This window comes from Phascolarctos cinereus, unplaced genomic scaffold (genome assembly GCF_003287225.1).
Source record: "Phascolarctos cinereus isolate Bilbo 61053 unplaced genomic scaffold, phaCin_HiC Scaffold_726;HRSCAF=1367, whole genome shotgun sequence".
Classification (NCBI taxonomy): domain Eukaryota; kingdom Metazoa; phylum Chordata; class Mammalia; order Diprotodontia; family Phascolarctidae; genus Phascolarctos; species Phascolarctos cinereus.
In genome coordinates this window covers 1,917,717-1,934,205 of record NW_027556098.1, presented here as the reverse complement: position 1 = coordinate 1,934,205, position 16,489 = coordinate 1,917,717, and the positions used below count along the sequence as shown (strand labels likewise).

The window sequence follows — 16,489 nt, the reverse complement described above, 5'->3', positions numbered from 1 at the left end:
AAGAAGGAATCCTTAGGCTTCACTAGATGGTTAAAGGGGTTAATGACACAAAAAGGTTAAGAATCCTTGCTATATATGATGGGACAAAAGGAGAGGCTGGGGAACCTTGAAAACAAATGTTCGCTACTTTGAAGTTTTTTTGACTGGGTCCCTGAAAACCCCACTAAAATCTATGCCTCCAGATCTAAAGGACTTTCAAAGTTTGGGTCTGGCCTGGCTTAATTATAAATGTGCCACATCTGTAATGCAGAAAAATTTTTTTTTCTCATGAGCCACACTTTCTCAGCAAGAGCACGAGAGCAATTGTTTAGCAAGCATTAATCCACATGACCAGCCTCCATCCTAGAAAAACATTTTTAAGTGGCATGTATGCTATTTATTTAGGAATGAGGGCAGAAGGTTTCAGCAGAGAGGTTTTATATAGTACGAGTGGCTAGAGCATTAAACTTGAAGTTAGGAGAGCTCGAATTTAAATTCCACATCAGAAACTTAGTAGTCATGTAACCCTGGGCAAATAGCACAACCTTTCTCAGTCAGTCTCTCCATCTATAAAATGGAGATAATAATAACTCCTGCCTTATAGAGTTGTAGTGAATTGCAAATGGGATAACATATATAAAATGTTTTGCAAACCTGTGCCTTAGGAAGATTACTTTGTCAGGTGAGTGGAGGGTGCAGTATCACAGGAGAGAAAAGGGTATATTTGAGACATGTCACAAAAATAAAAATCAATAGGCATGGCAATAGATTACATATGGAGAGCAAGAGTCAAGGATGGGGACAACTAGGTGGTGCAGTGGATAGATCACCAGCCCTGGAGTCAGGAGGACCTGAGTTCAAATCTGGCCTGTTGACACTTAATAGCTGTGTGACCCTGGGCAAGTCACTTAACCCCATTGTTTATCAAAAAAAAAAATCAAGGATGATACCTAGGTTGCAACCCTGGGGGACTTGGAGGATAGTGCTAGTGAGCTCTTTGTCCTCAGAAGCTAGATTATACATCCTTGACAGATGATTTCTAAAGATGTCAATGAAAGGGAACATAATCCTCAACCCCCATCAATGGACCATATTAAGAAAGTTTGAGGGCAGCTAGGTAATGCAGTAGATAGAGCACTGGCCCTGGAGTCAGGAAGACCTGAGTTCAAATCCAGTCTCAGACATATAACACTTACTTGTTGTGTGCCTCTGGGCAAGTCATTTAACCCCAATTGCCTCACCAAAAAAAAAAAAAAAGAAAAGAAAAGAAAGTTTGGAAGAAGGGAGGGTTTGAGGAGAAAGATGAGTTCAATTTTGGATATATTGATTTTAATGTCTATAAGACTTTCAGTTTGAGATATCTACTATGCCACTGGCAATGTAAGACTGGAAGTCATCAGAGACATTAGGGCTGGATAAGTAGATTTGAGAATTATTAACATAGAGATGATGATTTAATCAATGCATGGAAGCTGATGAAATCACTAAATGAAATAATATAAAGGGAGATGAGAGCCCAGATAGAGAGCTCTGTGGGACACTCACAGTTACCAGTGGTGACCTAGATGGAAATATAGCAAAAGAGACTGGGAAGAGAAGTAGGAGAGAATAGTGTCATAAAAACATAGAAAGAAGAGAGTATCAACAAGAAGAGGATAATTAACAGTGTCAGCAGCTGTTGAGAGGTCAGAGGTCAAGAAGGATGAGGATTGAGACAAGGTATTGGATTTGGGAATGAGATCATTGGTAACTTTGGAGAGAGTAGTTTTGGTTGAATGAGGAAGTCAGAAGCCAGACTGCAAAGAGTTAAGGAGAGAGAGAGGAAAGGAAGTACAGGCACCTCTTGTAGATGGCCTTTTTAAGGAGTTTAGTCACAAAAAGGAGGAGAGATGTGGGAATCTAGCAGGGATAGATGGAGGGGGAGAGGGAGGGGTTGAAGATGAAAGAAGCATGGACATGTTTGTAGGCAGTAGAAAAGTGGCTAGCAGACTGGGAGAGAGTGATAGAGTGGGGATGACTGAGGCAGCAAACTGCTGAAGAAATTTCGGATGGAATAGGATCACTTGTGGTATTTGAAGGGCTTCACTCTGCATTAATCCATACAAGTCTTCCCAGGTTTCTCCAAAGCTATCTCTTTCATCATTTCTTACAGCAAAGTAACATACCATTATACCATAATTTGTTCAGCAATTCCTCTTTGTTTCTAGCTCTTTGCAACAAAAAAAGAGCTGCTGTAGGTACTTTTCTGCATATGCATCTTTTTCCTCTTTTTTAAAAATCTTTTTGGGGTATAAGCCTTGAAGTGGTAATGCTGGGCCAAAGAGTATGCACAGTTTAGTGACTTTTAACTCCATCCAGAAGCATGGCCAACATTTTGCAGTTTTGTTGATAAGAACCAATACCTTAACTCTAACTCTGTTACTGGCAGCAGGAAAGCCAAATCTGTGATTCAAGCTCAATGGATATCACATTTTTCAGAAGCTTCTCAGTATCTCATCCTGCATTAGACTCCCTAGTACAGTCCCTAGTAAGACTTGGGAACAGTTGTTGTGCTAGATCTTAGCCTTGAGGGAAAGATAAGTATGCCCCCGAGATGGAAACCTTACTTGATGTATAACAAGGACCACAGATTCAAGAGAGAAAATCAGGACCTCAAGTTTATACAGAATTTTCATTTTATCCCCCCAAACTCTGACAAAAAGCACAACCTGTCTTCTACAATTTCATTTTAAGTTTGAGTCATCATCCAATGTAAGGATATTAAGCATATTTCTGGGAATGGGTTGGTCAATATTACATCAAACTATTTTTGGGAACTCCTTAAGTCCAATGGTTTAGATAGTCAGAGCTTATTAGTTATTCATTAGTGAGTGGGAATAATTTTTCTGCAGAGGTAAGATTCTTAACTTTCATATAGGCCAATTTCTTTAGAATTCAAGGCAGTGAGCCATGAAATCCCAGATGATCTTTACAGCATTGCTGGGGAGACTGGACACACTGACATCCTGACATTTGCTGGAGCTTGAGTGGCAAGAATTACTTAGTCTAGAGTACAGAAAATTAGGGTGATGGAAAGGCGAACCTAATAATTTTGTTTTGTTTTTTGCTTTTTGGTGAGGCAAAAGTGACTTGCCCAGGGTCACAAAAGTAGTGTCAAATTTCTGAGGCTGGATTTGAACTCAGATCCTCCTGACTCCAAGGCCAGAGCTCTGTCTGCTGCACCACCTAGCTGCCCCCAGAACCCTACAATTTTTATGAATGCAACAAGCTTCACTAAATATCGTTGTAGCAGGCAGCACTAAAACACCTCAAATCAGTTTATCAAGACAAATTCACTTGAATGAGTAGGGGAGACAAAGACTCCAGGACAGGCAGCAAAGAATCACTAGACCACCTAGTAGCTTCCTATTTTACTAATCTTGATAAGTAGATGTTAAACTCATTCATTTCTAAGATTCTAAGGAATGTAAGTGATATCAATCCCCTTCTGAGATCTTAGGGGCAAGTCCCTGGTCATCCCACTCTAGTTAAGGCTCTATTGTGATTAAAGTCTTTAACTTTGGGGTTGGAAGTTAACTTATTTTCATACACTGGGTTTACGATGTTATGCTTTTCCAAATTAGGTGAAATTAGGTCCTGTTTTCCCCTAATCTAGGAGGAAATGTCAAAAAAAATATAGGGCATCTTAAAGATATAACAATGTTAATGATTGAAAGTTTGTCCCTTTCACAAACTAACAAATTGTAGCAACAAAGAGATTTTAACAAAAAAAAAAAAAGACACATAACACAAGTATACCTTCACACCAGACAGACTAAGGGAGAAAACACTAGGTCTTGAGTATGGCAGGTATTTAATAAATGTTCGTTAAATTGAGTTGAAATAAGTAGTAGAAGGCACCAAAGTCAATACTTAGGTCTTCTTGGCCACAGTCCAGAGATGTGACCACTCACTCTAGTAATTGCACATATTCAAGATATTCAAGAAATGTGTCTTCAGAGCAGCTATAATCAGTGAAGAAGGTAGATAAGTCACAAAGCAAATAACAGTTTAAAAATATAGTTCAGAGATCAGTAGAAATGGAAGGAATTTCAGAGACAATTAAGTCCAACACCCTTATGTTACAGATCAGAAAACTGGTGCCCAGTGAAATGATTTATCCTGGTTTACACAGGTATTGTAAACACAGCCTAGTATCTGAACCTTGGTTCTCTCCATTGCATACCATGCTACCCTCTTAGGTAAGCTAGTGAGCTCTTTGTCCTCAGAAGCTAGATTATACATCCTTGACAGATGATTTCTAAAGATGTCAATGAAAGGGAACATAATCCTCAACCCCCATCAATGGTCAGGAACCCATTACACTATTTAATGATCCTCAGTATCTGGAGAAGATTCTATTTAACTGAAGACCTTCCAATTCACATTACATATAGTGGGGAACGTGCTGGACTTTTGAGATGGGAGAGATATAGATTCAAATTCTGGCCCTGACACTTACTAGCTGAGTGAACCTAATCATTTAATTCTCTGAGCCTCAACTTCCTTGTTTATAAAATGGGTATAATAATATTTTTTCTACCTTAAAAGTTTGTTGTGAGGAAAGCATGTTGAAAAACTTAAACATTCCATATACACACACATATATATGTATGTATATATGTATATATGTATATATATATATATATATATATATATTCTTTATACATGCAAGTTAATAAAAAAACAAAGCAAAACTGGATTCTTTCCTACTATAGTTTAACCCATTTTCTCTTGTTTTATTTTAAATAAAAAAGATGATAATGGGCCAGTTGTTATCCTTCATATAAGAAGAACCCTTCATACCACAAGGCTCTCTCAAAAGCCTCTATTACCTGCTAAATAAAACTCCAACTTCTTTGCCTAGCTTCAAGGAAGGCCTTCCATGATCTGGCTTCATTCTACCTTTCAGGCTTTATCACCCCAATACTCCTTTATGTTCCAGCCAAATTCATCATTCTTGAAGATAGGATCTGTGCTTTCCCAGCTCTATGCCTCTGCTACTACAATTCCTTCTGTCCTCTTTCTCATCTCTACCTATTAAAATCCAACTCGGCCTTTAAGGCCTAGTTGAAATGCCACCTCCAATAATAAGCTTTACCAAATCCTCTCAGCCAGAAATTATCTCTACCATCTCTGAATTTCTATAGAACATTTGTTCATCCCTCTCCTAGGGTACTTATATTATCTGTGCACTTATCTTACCTACTGAATTGAAAATTTGGTATTACTGTATTATCTGAAATACCCAAATACTTTGTCATGCCTAAATATTTATTGAACACCATTGTTAAATCATCCTTTCTTCTCTCAGTTGATTAGGGCTTCTATGATATGGCCTCACATGTCTAACTTGTTGATCCTCAAATTACCTATATAGCTTTCCATTGAAGTCTCCCAGAGTTCTCCATGTTCTTATTATATAGACTGAGGTACAGAAGAAATTTGAAGAAATTATCTGAATAATTCAAAGGAAAACAAAACTGTATAAATGAATACCTTTTTTCTCAATTATTCGAGGGTTTTCATTTGTATTTTTAAGGGAACATTTAACTTTAGCTTCAGTTTTCTATTTTATTTTTTGTGTAGGTGTCACAGTTAATACAGATCTAAGGCCTTTAATCTAAATGTTAACCAAAGAGGTCTGGTTAATGTTAAGTCTTGTGATGAAGAAATATCTAGCATTTAACGTTGAAGAAATATCTAGCATTTAAGGCTTTATGGTGTACAAAACACTTTATAAATATCTTCTCATATTTATATTTATATATTTATGCCCACTAATACAGATGAGGAAACTAAAACTGAGACCCCAAATCCAGCACTTTCTCTACTGCACCAGAGGCATATTAATTTGATTTAGAAAGGTGATATGTTGCAAATTTTCCATTTATTTCAGCATAATTGAATGGCTGGCTATGAAATAACCCTCTTTACATTTATAAACAATTCCTAATCTGGTTCTTGCTCCTCTTGCACATATTTTGGTACTTCTGTTGTGTGAGTAACTTCCACAGAAATCAAAACAAAATCTGGGTGTATATGGTACAGGAATACTTTTTTTTTTCTGTGGGGTTTTGTGTATATTTAAATCTGGCTGGGGAAGTCTCAACATGCTACACTTTTCCCCATCTGCATCTGGCCTGAATTATTATTTGAAGGGTTTAACTCAACTTTAGGACTGACTGAAACAGCTGCCCAGTTATCATTCGCATCTGAGCACTCCAGCTGAGCATAAGGGGTAGAGGGTGATAAAGAATGGTTAGAACCATTCATTCTTCTGACTTATATGCTCTCCTACCATCATTCAGTTGGAGATATTTGTGTCATTTTGAAGTTTAAAGAGAATTTTCCCCACATACTTCAAAGTCTCCTTTGCCTTTGTTCTACTTATTTATTTATTTAGGAGCTAGTGGCTTTTGAGTGTGGAAGGAGCTAAGCAGCCCTCAGCATTAGATACACTAATTGGCAAAGCTGACAGAAGAGGATGAATAAGATCCTTACTGGAATTAACATCACAGTGACCCTGGTCAAGTGGGATGTGTTTTCTGCCCTTTTTGAAATTGCAGAACAGTTCCACTGAATGATAGGCCCAGATAGTTACTCGTAATAGTCTCTGCCCCAGGCTCCCTGTTCCTATTTCTCTGGTCACATTATGAAAAACCAACTACAGCTGACTTTAATGTAGTATTCTAAAGCCCTGGGTAAATATAATGTGCTAATATAAAATATATTAATATATAATATATTAATAAATATAATGAATACAAAGTGATAGTACCCCCCCACACACACAGTCTTAAAGAGTGGCCTCTCCACATGATAGATAGATAGATAGATAGATAGAAAGATAGAGAGATAATAGATTTATTTATATATGCATGTGTAAATATGTGTGTATATACACACACACATAAGTCTGTATGTCTATACATATATGTGTGTGAGTGTATATGTATGTGCAAAATAACTTTATGTAAAGGAGAAAACCAGCAACCAGATAATCCCACAGAACATCAGGGTCAGGGTGAGAGAGCGAAACTCATGTTGGGACTAACTTAGTACTTCTGCTACCTTTGGGAAAACTCCTTTCACTGCCTGACACCTCAGATTTTTATATCAATTACCATGATATTTATGCTTCACCCTCCAATGTGTTGTGATAAATAAATGAGCTCATTTTTATATAGTGTTTTGAAGATATTAGAAGGTGTTACTCACTAAGAAGAAAATCTTGAATTTATTGTTTATTTTGGTTTTGTTTCCACAAAAGTCTGTACATGCATTTATATATAACGTATATACATTGATTCCTATTGCTCGGTAGGACCTTAGTGAACATCTAGTCCATCCTCTCCTTTTTCAGTTAAGAAAAAAGGGTGAAGAGAGGTGCAGAGACTTGTTCACATAACTAGTTAGTAGCTGAATTGGCACTGCCACCTGATTCCCAATGCAATATTCTTGCCACTCTAACATATACAGCTTCCCAGTGGCCCACATAGTGCACCTGTGGAATAGAAATGAAACAAATACTGTCACACTAACTTTATATATGAGGACCCTAAGGCAGAAAGAAATTAGATGCTTGACCTGAGGTAGACCAGCCAGTCAGTGTTGGAGCCAGATCTAGAACCATGGTCTGCTCACTCCTAGATACCCCATAAACAGTGATTCACCTTTCCAAGGCTTTGTTTCAGGATCTGAGTCCTTCCCACTTTCTATTAAACATCTTTCATAATAACTAGTAAGATTATATTAATAATTTACTCTGAAAGACAGATATTTGAATGTCATGTGGTATCAGATCAGAAACAAAAGCTAGATTTTTACCTTTCCTGCTGAAATACATACAACTTTTGTATAAACATTTAAACAGATGTCATTTTTATGGTTTCAAATAAAATAAGTCACCCGCTAGAATATGAAATAAAAACTAGAAAGTAAAATATGACAGGAAGTAGATAGATGGATAGATAGATTTTTTCCTCCTATGCAACCAGAAAAAGAACAGGAAAAACAGAGTGAGAAACCAAGCATATGCATGTTGGTTGTTTTGTTGTTGTTATTGTTTATCCTGAATTCTTAAAGAGGACCGTGACATCAAGAAGGTGATGCCATCATGGTTTGCAAACAAATTGGATTTAAGTGAGGGAGTGCTGTGCAAAGTCACCAGCCTCCCTTTCTCCTCCAGAGCCATCTGGGTCTGGGCAAGATATAGATCTGGATGACTGGAGATGGCTCCACATGCAGTAGGAAACCTTGGCCTTTTTAAGTTAAGGTCTTTCCCAGTCTCAGTTTAACTGAGGCAATGCCCATTCAGTGATTAAGGTTAGGTAAGAAATGAGGGAGTTCTGCTTCCAGGAGCCAAGATGGTGGAGTAAAAAGGTAGTCACTCTCACCCTCCCCTATCAATCTCTGAATGCCCAGAAAATATCACCCCAGGAAAAACCCTAGATCAGCTGAACCCGAAGAAAGACAGGGAGCAGCAGTGCAGTAGCCCCAGAAGCTTGAGGGATTAACAGGAAAGGTGCCTCTTGCCCTGGTGGAAGGGGAGCAATACAGAACGGGAGGAATCCCAGCCAGCTAGCAGAAAGCCCCACTTTAGCACACCAGGAAGAGATCCTGAAACCCAGGTGGTGGAGCAGGCAAACACCAACACCTGGACCCCCGAGTGCCTCAGTGAGGGCAGAGGAACTGGTGGAAACCAGCTCAGAAAACCACCAGGTGCCTCAGCATTCTACAGCAAATGGGTCTCCCAGTGCTTCAGCAAAACTCTGTAAAGTGCTCCAAGGGGCCCCAGGTGGATAAATGTCCTACAACATCCATCTGAAAGAAGTTGAAGAAAGTGAAAGGAAAGGAAAAGAAAAGCAGGCAACCTCCAGGGGCCCAACTACCCAATCCTACCCCAAGAGCTCCAGTGTTGCTGATTCCAGCCCAATACCAAGTAAGCTGTGAGAACCCTACAGCCTCAAATTGCCAACATCAGAGGCCCTAGCACACAAAGCCAGTGACCAAGACCTAGGCTCCCAACACAAGAAGCTTGGGCCAGTGCCCTCTGCTCCCCAGCAGGAGAGTTCAATCTCTTTAAAGGCCAGGGAATAAAGAAACACCATGAGTAAAAAGAAACATACCATAGATTCATATTATGAGAAGAGTGAAGTTCAAGGCAGAAATTCTGAAGAGGACAACATTCTCAACAAACCCACATCTGCAACCTCAAAAGGGAATATGAACTAGTCTGAAGCCCAAAAAGCCTACTTAGAAGGGCTCAAGAAGGATTTTAAAAGTCAAATGAGATAGGTAGAAGAGTCGTTAAAAAATACAATTGGCAAAAAAGTACACTGAAGAAAACAAGTCCCTAAAAAATACAGTTGGCCAAATGGGGAAGGAGGTACAAAAGCTAATAGAAGAAAACAATTTGTTAAAAATTTGAATCATGCAAATGGAAGCTAATAACTCTATGAGAGAACAAAAATCAGTCACAGAAACAAAAAAATGAAAAAATAGATGAAAACGTAAAATACCTCATTGGTAAAACAACTGACCTGGAAAATTGATCCAGGAGAGAAAATTTAAATATTATTAGTCTACCTGATGAAAAAAAGAGCCTGGACAGTATCTTTCAGGAAATCATAAAGGAAAACTGCCCTGAAGTCCTAGAACCAGAAAGTAAAATAGCCATAGAAAGAATCCACCGCTCACCTCCTGAAAGAGATCCCAAATTGAAAATGCCAAGGAATATAGAAGCCAAATTCCAAAATTACCAGGTCAAAAAGAAAATACTGCAAGCAGCCAGAAAGAAATAATTTAAATATCATGGAACCATAGTCAGGATTACACAGGACCTTGCAGCTTCTACGTTAAAAGACCGTAGGATGTGGAACATGGTATTCCATAAGGCAAAGGAGCTTGGATTACAACCAAAGATCAACTACCCAGCAAAAATAAGTATGTTCTTTCAGGGGAGGATATTGATATTCAATGAAATAGGGGACTTCCAAATCTTCCTGATAAAAAGACCAGAGCTCAACAGAAAATTGATCTTCAAGTACAAGACTCAAGAGAGACATAAAAAGGTAAATGGGACAGAAAGATACAATATGTTGTTAATAAGGGCAAACTGTTTACATCCCTACAAGGGAAGATGACACTTGTAACTCTTGAGAACTGTATTGTTATTACACCATGTTAAAGGAGTATATATAAGGGGGGTGGATATAAGTTGACTTTGATGTAATAATTTTTTAAAAATCTAATCAAGTGGATCCAAGTAAGCAGATCAGTCTGATCTAAGAAAATGTACTGAGAAAGGAAGAGGCAGACAAGGGTAAGTTACATTACAGAAAAAGACACAAAAGCCTGTTATAGCACAAGGAAAGAAGGGAGGGGGATGAGCATTGTTTGAACCTTACTCTCATCAGATTTGGCTCAAGAAGGGAATAAAAATCAGTTAGGTATAGAAATCTAACTTGCCCTATAGGCAGTAGGAGGGAAAAGGGGAAAGAAAAGCATAAATGGGGGGTGGTGGGAAGGATGGAGAAAAAAACAGAGATGGTAATCATAACTGTGAATGTGAATAGGATGAACTCTCCCATGAAACCGAAGCAGATAGCAGAATGGATTAAAATCCATAATCCTACAATAAGTTGTTTACAGGAAACACATTTGAAAAAGAGTGACACACACAGGGTAAAAGTAAAAGGCTGAAGCAGAATATATTATGCTTCAGCTGAAGTAAAAAAAGCAGGAGTAATAATCCTGATCTCATCCTGCTAAAAGGCACCATAGACAATGAAGTAATATCATTACTAAACATATATGCACCAAATAGTATAGCATCCAGATTCTTAGAGGAGAAGTTCAGGGAGTTACAGGAAGAAATGGACAGCAACACTATACTAGTGGGGGACCTCAACCTCCCCCTCTCTGAACTATCTAAATCTAACCACAAAATAAACAAGAAAGAAATTAAGGAGGTGAATAGAACATTAGAAAAGTTAGGTATGATAGACCTCTGGAGAAAATTGAATGGGGATAGAAAGGAATATACTTTTTTCTCAGTGATACATGGCACATACACAAAAACTGACCGTGTACTAGGGCATAAAAACCTCATGATCCAATGCAGAAAGGCAGAAATATTAAATGCGTCCTTTTCAGATCATAATGCAATAAAAATTATATCTAATAAAAGGCCATGGAAAGATAGACTGAAAAATAATTGGAAACTAAATAACCTAATCCTAAAAAATGATTGGGTCAAACAACAAATCGTAGAAACAATCAGTAATTTCACTGGATGAGGAAACTGAGGCAAGCAGAGTTAAGTGAATTGCCCAGAGTCACACAGCTAATAAGTATCTGAAGCCAAATTTGAATGCAGGTCTTCCTGACCCCAGGCTTAGTGCTCTATCCACTGCACCACCTACTTGCCCCAGAACCAGATTATAAAGGGCTTTAATTATCAGAGAAGTTTGTGTCTTATCCTAGAAGTAAAAGGGAGACATTGAAACATTCTGATCTGAGAAATTACACAGTCAGACCTATATTTTATACTGTGCTTCCCAAAATCAGTTCAGATCTCAGTTTTGCAACTTACTACCTGCTGACTTAGGGCAGCTCACTGAACCTCTGTGGATATCAGTTTTCTCCTCTGGAAAATGGATTTGATGGCTTTTGAGGTAGGTTTCTTCTTTCTAGTGGTAAATCAATGATACTGTGATAAAACACTCAAATGATTTTAATGCAAAACAATCCAATGCTAAGTGTATAAGAGTGGTTCAAACAACATGTTTTGTACGGTCAGGTTGGAAAAGATAACTACCAAATTGGATGGAGGGAGGGAGGACAAGACCAAAGAATGAGGGAAGATTTTTATGGAGGTGAAACTTGAGTTGACCAGCAGGTAGGGAGATGGGAGAGGGAGGTGGGAGGGAAAGGGGAGGTTAAGGAAAGGATAATATCCCAGACAGAAGGAATAGCATGAACAAAATCATAGAGACCAAAATGTGTGAGGCATATTGCTAAAACAGCAAGTAGTCTAGTATAGTCAATCAATTAATAAACATTTATTATGTGCCAGGCACTGTGCTAAGCACTGGGGATACAGCAAGATGCAAAAGACAATATCTGCCCTCAAGGAGCTTGTAGTCTAATGGTGGAAACAACTTGCAAATAAATATATACAATGCAAGCTATAGATAGGATAAATAGGACATAATTAATGGAGGGAAGACTTAGATTAGATTAAATTAGATTAGATTAAAAGGGGTTGGGGGAAGGCCTCCAGTAAAAGATAGGATTTTAGCTGGACTTTAAAGGAGGCCAGGGAGATCAGCAGAGAGATGAGAGAAGAGAGAGCATTCCAGACATGGGAGACAACCACAGAAAATTCCCAGAGCTGAGAAATGGAGTGTCTTATTCATGGAAAAGCCAGGAGGCCAGTGTCACTGGATTAAAGAATATATGTCAGGGAGTAAGGTGTAAGAAGACTGGAAAGGTAGGAGGGGCTAGGTTATAAATGGCTTTGAATGCCAGACAGAGTATTTTGTATTTGATACTGGAGGAGATAGGAAGTTACTGTAGTTTATTGAGTGTGTGTGTGTGTGTGTGTGTGTGTGTGTGTGTGAGAGAGAGAAAGATGATTGAGCCTGCACTTTAGGAAAATCACTTTAATGACTGAATGGAAGATAGATTTGAATAGGGAGTGTCTTGAGGTAGGCAAGTCCACCACAGGCTATTGTAATAGTCCAGAAGTAAGGTGATGAAGGCCTACACTAGAGTGGTGGCAGTATCGAGGAGAAAAGGGAACACATTTGAGAGATGTTGCCAAGGTTGAAATCAACAGGCCTTGGCAATAGCCAGGATATGGAGAATGAGACATATTGGGGATTCCAGGATTATTCTCAGGTTTCAAGCCTGAGGGAATAGGAGGATGCCCTGTACAGTAACAGGGAAGGTTGGAAGGCTTAATGAGGAAAATAATGAGTTCTGTTTTGGACATAGTGAGTTTAAGATGTTTACTAAACATTCAGTTCAAGGTGTCTAATAGGCTGTTGGAGATGTGAAATTGGAGACACAAGATGTATTTTGATCTGTCGGAAAACACATTCTAGAAGACTACTTCAATCTGATCCAGAGACTAAATCAGATTTAATGGACTTCAGGAGATAATATTTGCTTTGTTTTTAGTAATTACTGAGCCAGCTACATCAGTAAGAATTTTGAAAATTGAGAAGGAATTAAGTCTTGAGATATCTAAGTAACATAGTTCTGCCACAAGCTCAAGAAAAGTCAGAAAAATACCATAGATCACTGCTGTTGCTTTTAAAGACTTTAGGAAAGTGTAATTGTTAAGTTAATGTTTTTGTTTGTTTAACTGAGGTATCTCAGTAGAGTGGGAAGAACCATTAGATTTTGACCTAGGTTCAAATTGCAGCTCTATTTACTACCCATGTAATGTTGGACAGCTCACTTTACTCTCTGCATTTCAGTTTTCTCATCTATAAAATGAGGAGCTTGGGTACATCTCTTCCAGTTTTAAATACTAATATAGAATAACCTGAGATTATGAGCTATCTGTAATCTCTAGGGATACTGAACCAATCCTTCACCCTACTGATGTTTTCCTTTCCCTATTGTAACGGTTGATGTCATAATCAAATGCAAAGCTAAGCTACTATGGTGTTAAGGAACTTCAGTTCTGTATACTACCTGTAATCCTGAAAAGGGGAGCCCAGTTAGTAGATTATTCTTTAAATATAGTCTGTGAAATAGATGGATTCTGAGCAAGTTGGATACAAAAAACATTGACCAAATAATCCCCAAAATAAAAACATTCAGGGAATCAAAGAAATGATTCAGTCTTTCCAAAATTATCAAACTATCACACAGTTAGAGAGTTTGGGGCTTTTTTTTGGGGGGGGGAGGGTTGGGGTTTTTTTTTGGCATGTATATACAAAACTCAGGTACAAGGTGAGGACATTTAATTAATAATGCTCACTAAAAATTTCTTATAGTGGTGGACTCGTTCATTGATGTCATACACTTGGCTTAACCAGAGGTACTTTATGTTAATGTGTGTTGTTAAAATTTTTCCTTTATTTTTAGTTTTTTTCCTTAAATTTCATATTTATAGTTTCACAGCACCCGCTCGTCCTCCCCCACTGAGTGTTGCCACATGACCCCTTGGAGTAGAAAGGTATTGGACACCCTGCATTCCTTCAAAGCCTTCTCTCCTTATTCACTGCCTTCCTGTCAACTTGACACTTTAACTCTTGCTTCTCTTCTTTTAACTTTCTTACAAAATATTAACTAAGTGTCTGCAACAGTTTTGTCAATAAAAAAAAAGTGATGCTGTCCCTACTATGGGCAAATAAAGTGCAGGAAAAAGACTTTTTCATTCCTTTCTGAGCAGATCTTAGGGACTGGCCCAGGATAAGCCTTTAGATATTACAGTTTATGAGGAAATAAAGTTCTGATTTGCTCTATGCTTAACAGACCTGAAGGAGTTTAACTTCTCAAATCAAAATGAAATCTGAACAAAAAGATTCCCTGGCCAGTTGTCCCTGTCACTACTACATAAAAAGAACTTTTGGCAGAGAGTCAGAGTGTGTAGCCAGGTCCCAATTCTTCCTTTGTGTCTGTAGTCCATTGTTATTCAAGGAAGGAACCAGCAACAAAATGTGGTCTCTGTGGGGTTTTTTTATACATACAACAAACTTTTTTTTCTTTTTGGAAGTAACCTAGGAAACAAGTCTTTTGTGCTTGAAGTTTATTTGAGCTATTCACATTGCTGGGAATCTGCACAAAAGCTCAAGAGAGAAAGAAGGTTGCAAATGTTTCACTAAAACGAACATGAAGAAAACTTTTTTTCCCCCTCAAAGAGGGGAAATTATATCCTCTAGTGTATGTTAGGGATCTTTGCAGAACCTCTGACAAGGTAAGCGAACACTGTGAGTTAGATGATGATCTTTAAAGTTTTTAGTGGGTTTAAGAAGTATTAGTTTGGCAAGATTCAAACCCTCCAACACAACCGGAAGTAAGGAAGAAGCCTGACAAAAAAGAAGAAAAATCATTCAATTCTGATACTGAGTGAGCTATTATTAATGTTGTACCATAGAAAGGAGAGGAGGGGAAAATGCATTTATTTTTTTCCATGTCCCTCTCAAAAATAAAATGAGACACAATCATGAAAACAATCAACCACAGACAAAAAACCTCTTAGTAAGCTGGCCTGTGAATCTAACCCTAAAGCAGGCTGTAATGTATAAATTAGACAGAAAGCTGCCTAATGCAGAACTTCTAGTGGCCACTTGCACAGAAAATATTGAAAGCTGCAAGAGATCAAGCTGGAAGTGTTTTATTTTTCTTCTCAATTTGACAAAGAAACACGTCTGAATATTTTCCCTCAACAACATTATATTTTCTACTCCAGTAGACAAAAAAGTATTCTTCAGTTATACATTTTATTGAGTGAAGTGTGCAATCGCAACATCGTATTAATTTTTGAGTTTATTAGCCCAAATAGTGCTCCTATAATTAAATTAAGCAGGTGTTTAAAATGGCCCCTTGGATGCTGTTGCCTGTTCACTCTGATAGTGTTTTCTTAGAATGCTAGCCCAACCCTAGGTTTTCTAGCCTATGTTCTAAACCTTTTCCGCAGGAACTTAACATCCATTTTGCTTTGAGCCCTAGTCTGTCTGGATGCTCCAATAACTTTGAGTACTAGTTTATGACCGTATTATTGCAATATTCAGTTCCCTAAGCTAAATCCAAAACATAGAATGTGTAATTGATTGAGTTGTAATTTCATCTTTTCATTTGAAGCTTTGGTACCTTGGGCTGTATATTTTCACCTTCTAATACTTTCTTGAAACTTTAATCTGCTCTAAAAATAGCATGTCTATTTGGGAAATTTATTTTGTCCTTTCATGTTTCTTGACTATTGAACTAATACTACAAATCTTTGTGACATTATCTCTTCATTGTCCTTCTCTTCCTCTTGAAAGCTAATAACTGTGCTCTCTTATGTTTCTTCATATTAATGAAAGAACAGAAGCTTTTGTAATGTCTTATTATGTTTAAATCGTGATAACTGATTTTAAATGTACTCATTTACAGTCTCATCTCCCAGAGGACGAGGATACAGATGTCATGTTAGGACAGAGGCCAAAAAATCCAATACATAATATCCCTTCAACACTGGATAAGCAAACCAATTGGAGCAAAGCATTACCTCTCCCAACTCCAGAGGAGAAAATGAAACAAGATGCCCAAGTGATTTCATCCTGCATTATCCCCATCAATGTCACTGGTACAGTTCTCTTATGTTGCTTATATTTAATACAGGAATATTTTGTGGTGAATATGATCTAAACTTGGGCTACTGTAGTGTCTAACCAACCGATAACCCTGATGTAGTAGTAAAATTAGATTTGTAGCTTAACCATTATAAGCCAGAGATGTTCAA

General features: G+C 37.9%; 1 protein-coding gene across 1 annotated transcript in view; it reads left to right on the top strand.

Moving 5' to 3' along the window:
- NHS (NHS actin remodeling regulator) overlaps positions 1 to 16,489 on the top strand; it is a 432,063-nt gene that overhangs the window by 400,003 nt on the left and 15,571 nt on the right. The window contains exons 4-5 of the mRNA XM_021007405.2: positions 14,156 to 14,218; positions 16,141 to 16,333. Of these exons, the coding sequence (XP_020863064.1) occupies positions 14,156 to 14,218; positions 16,141 to 16,333 (256 nt within the window). The remainder of the gene's footprint in view (positions 1 to 14,155; positions 14,219 to 16,140; positions 16,334 to 16,489) is intronic.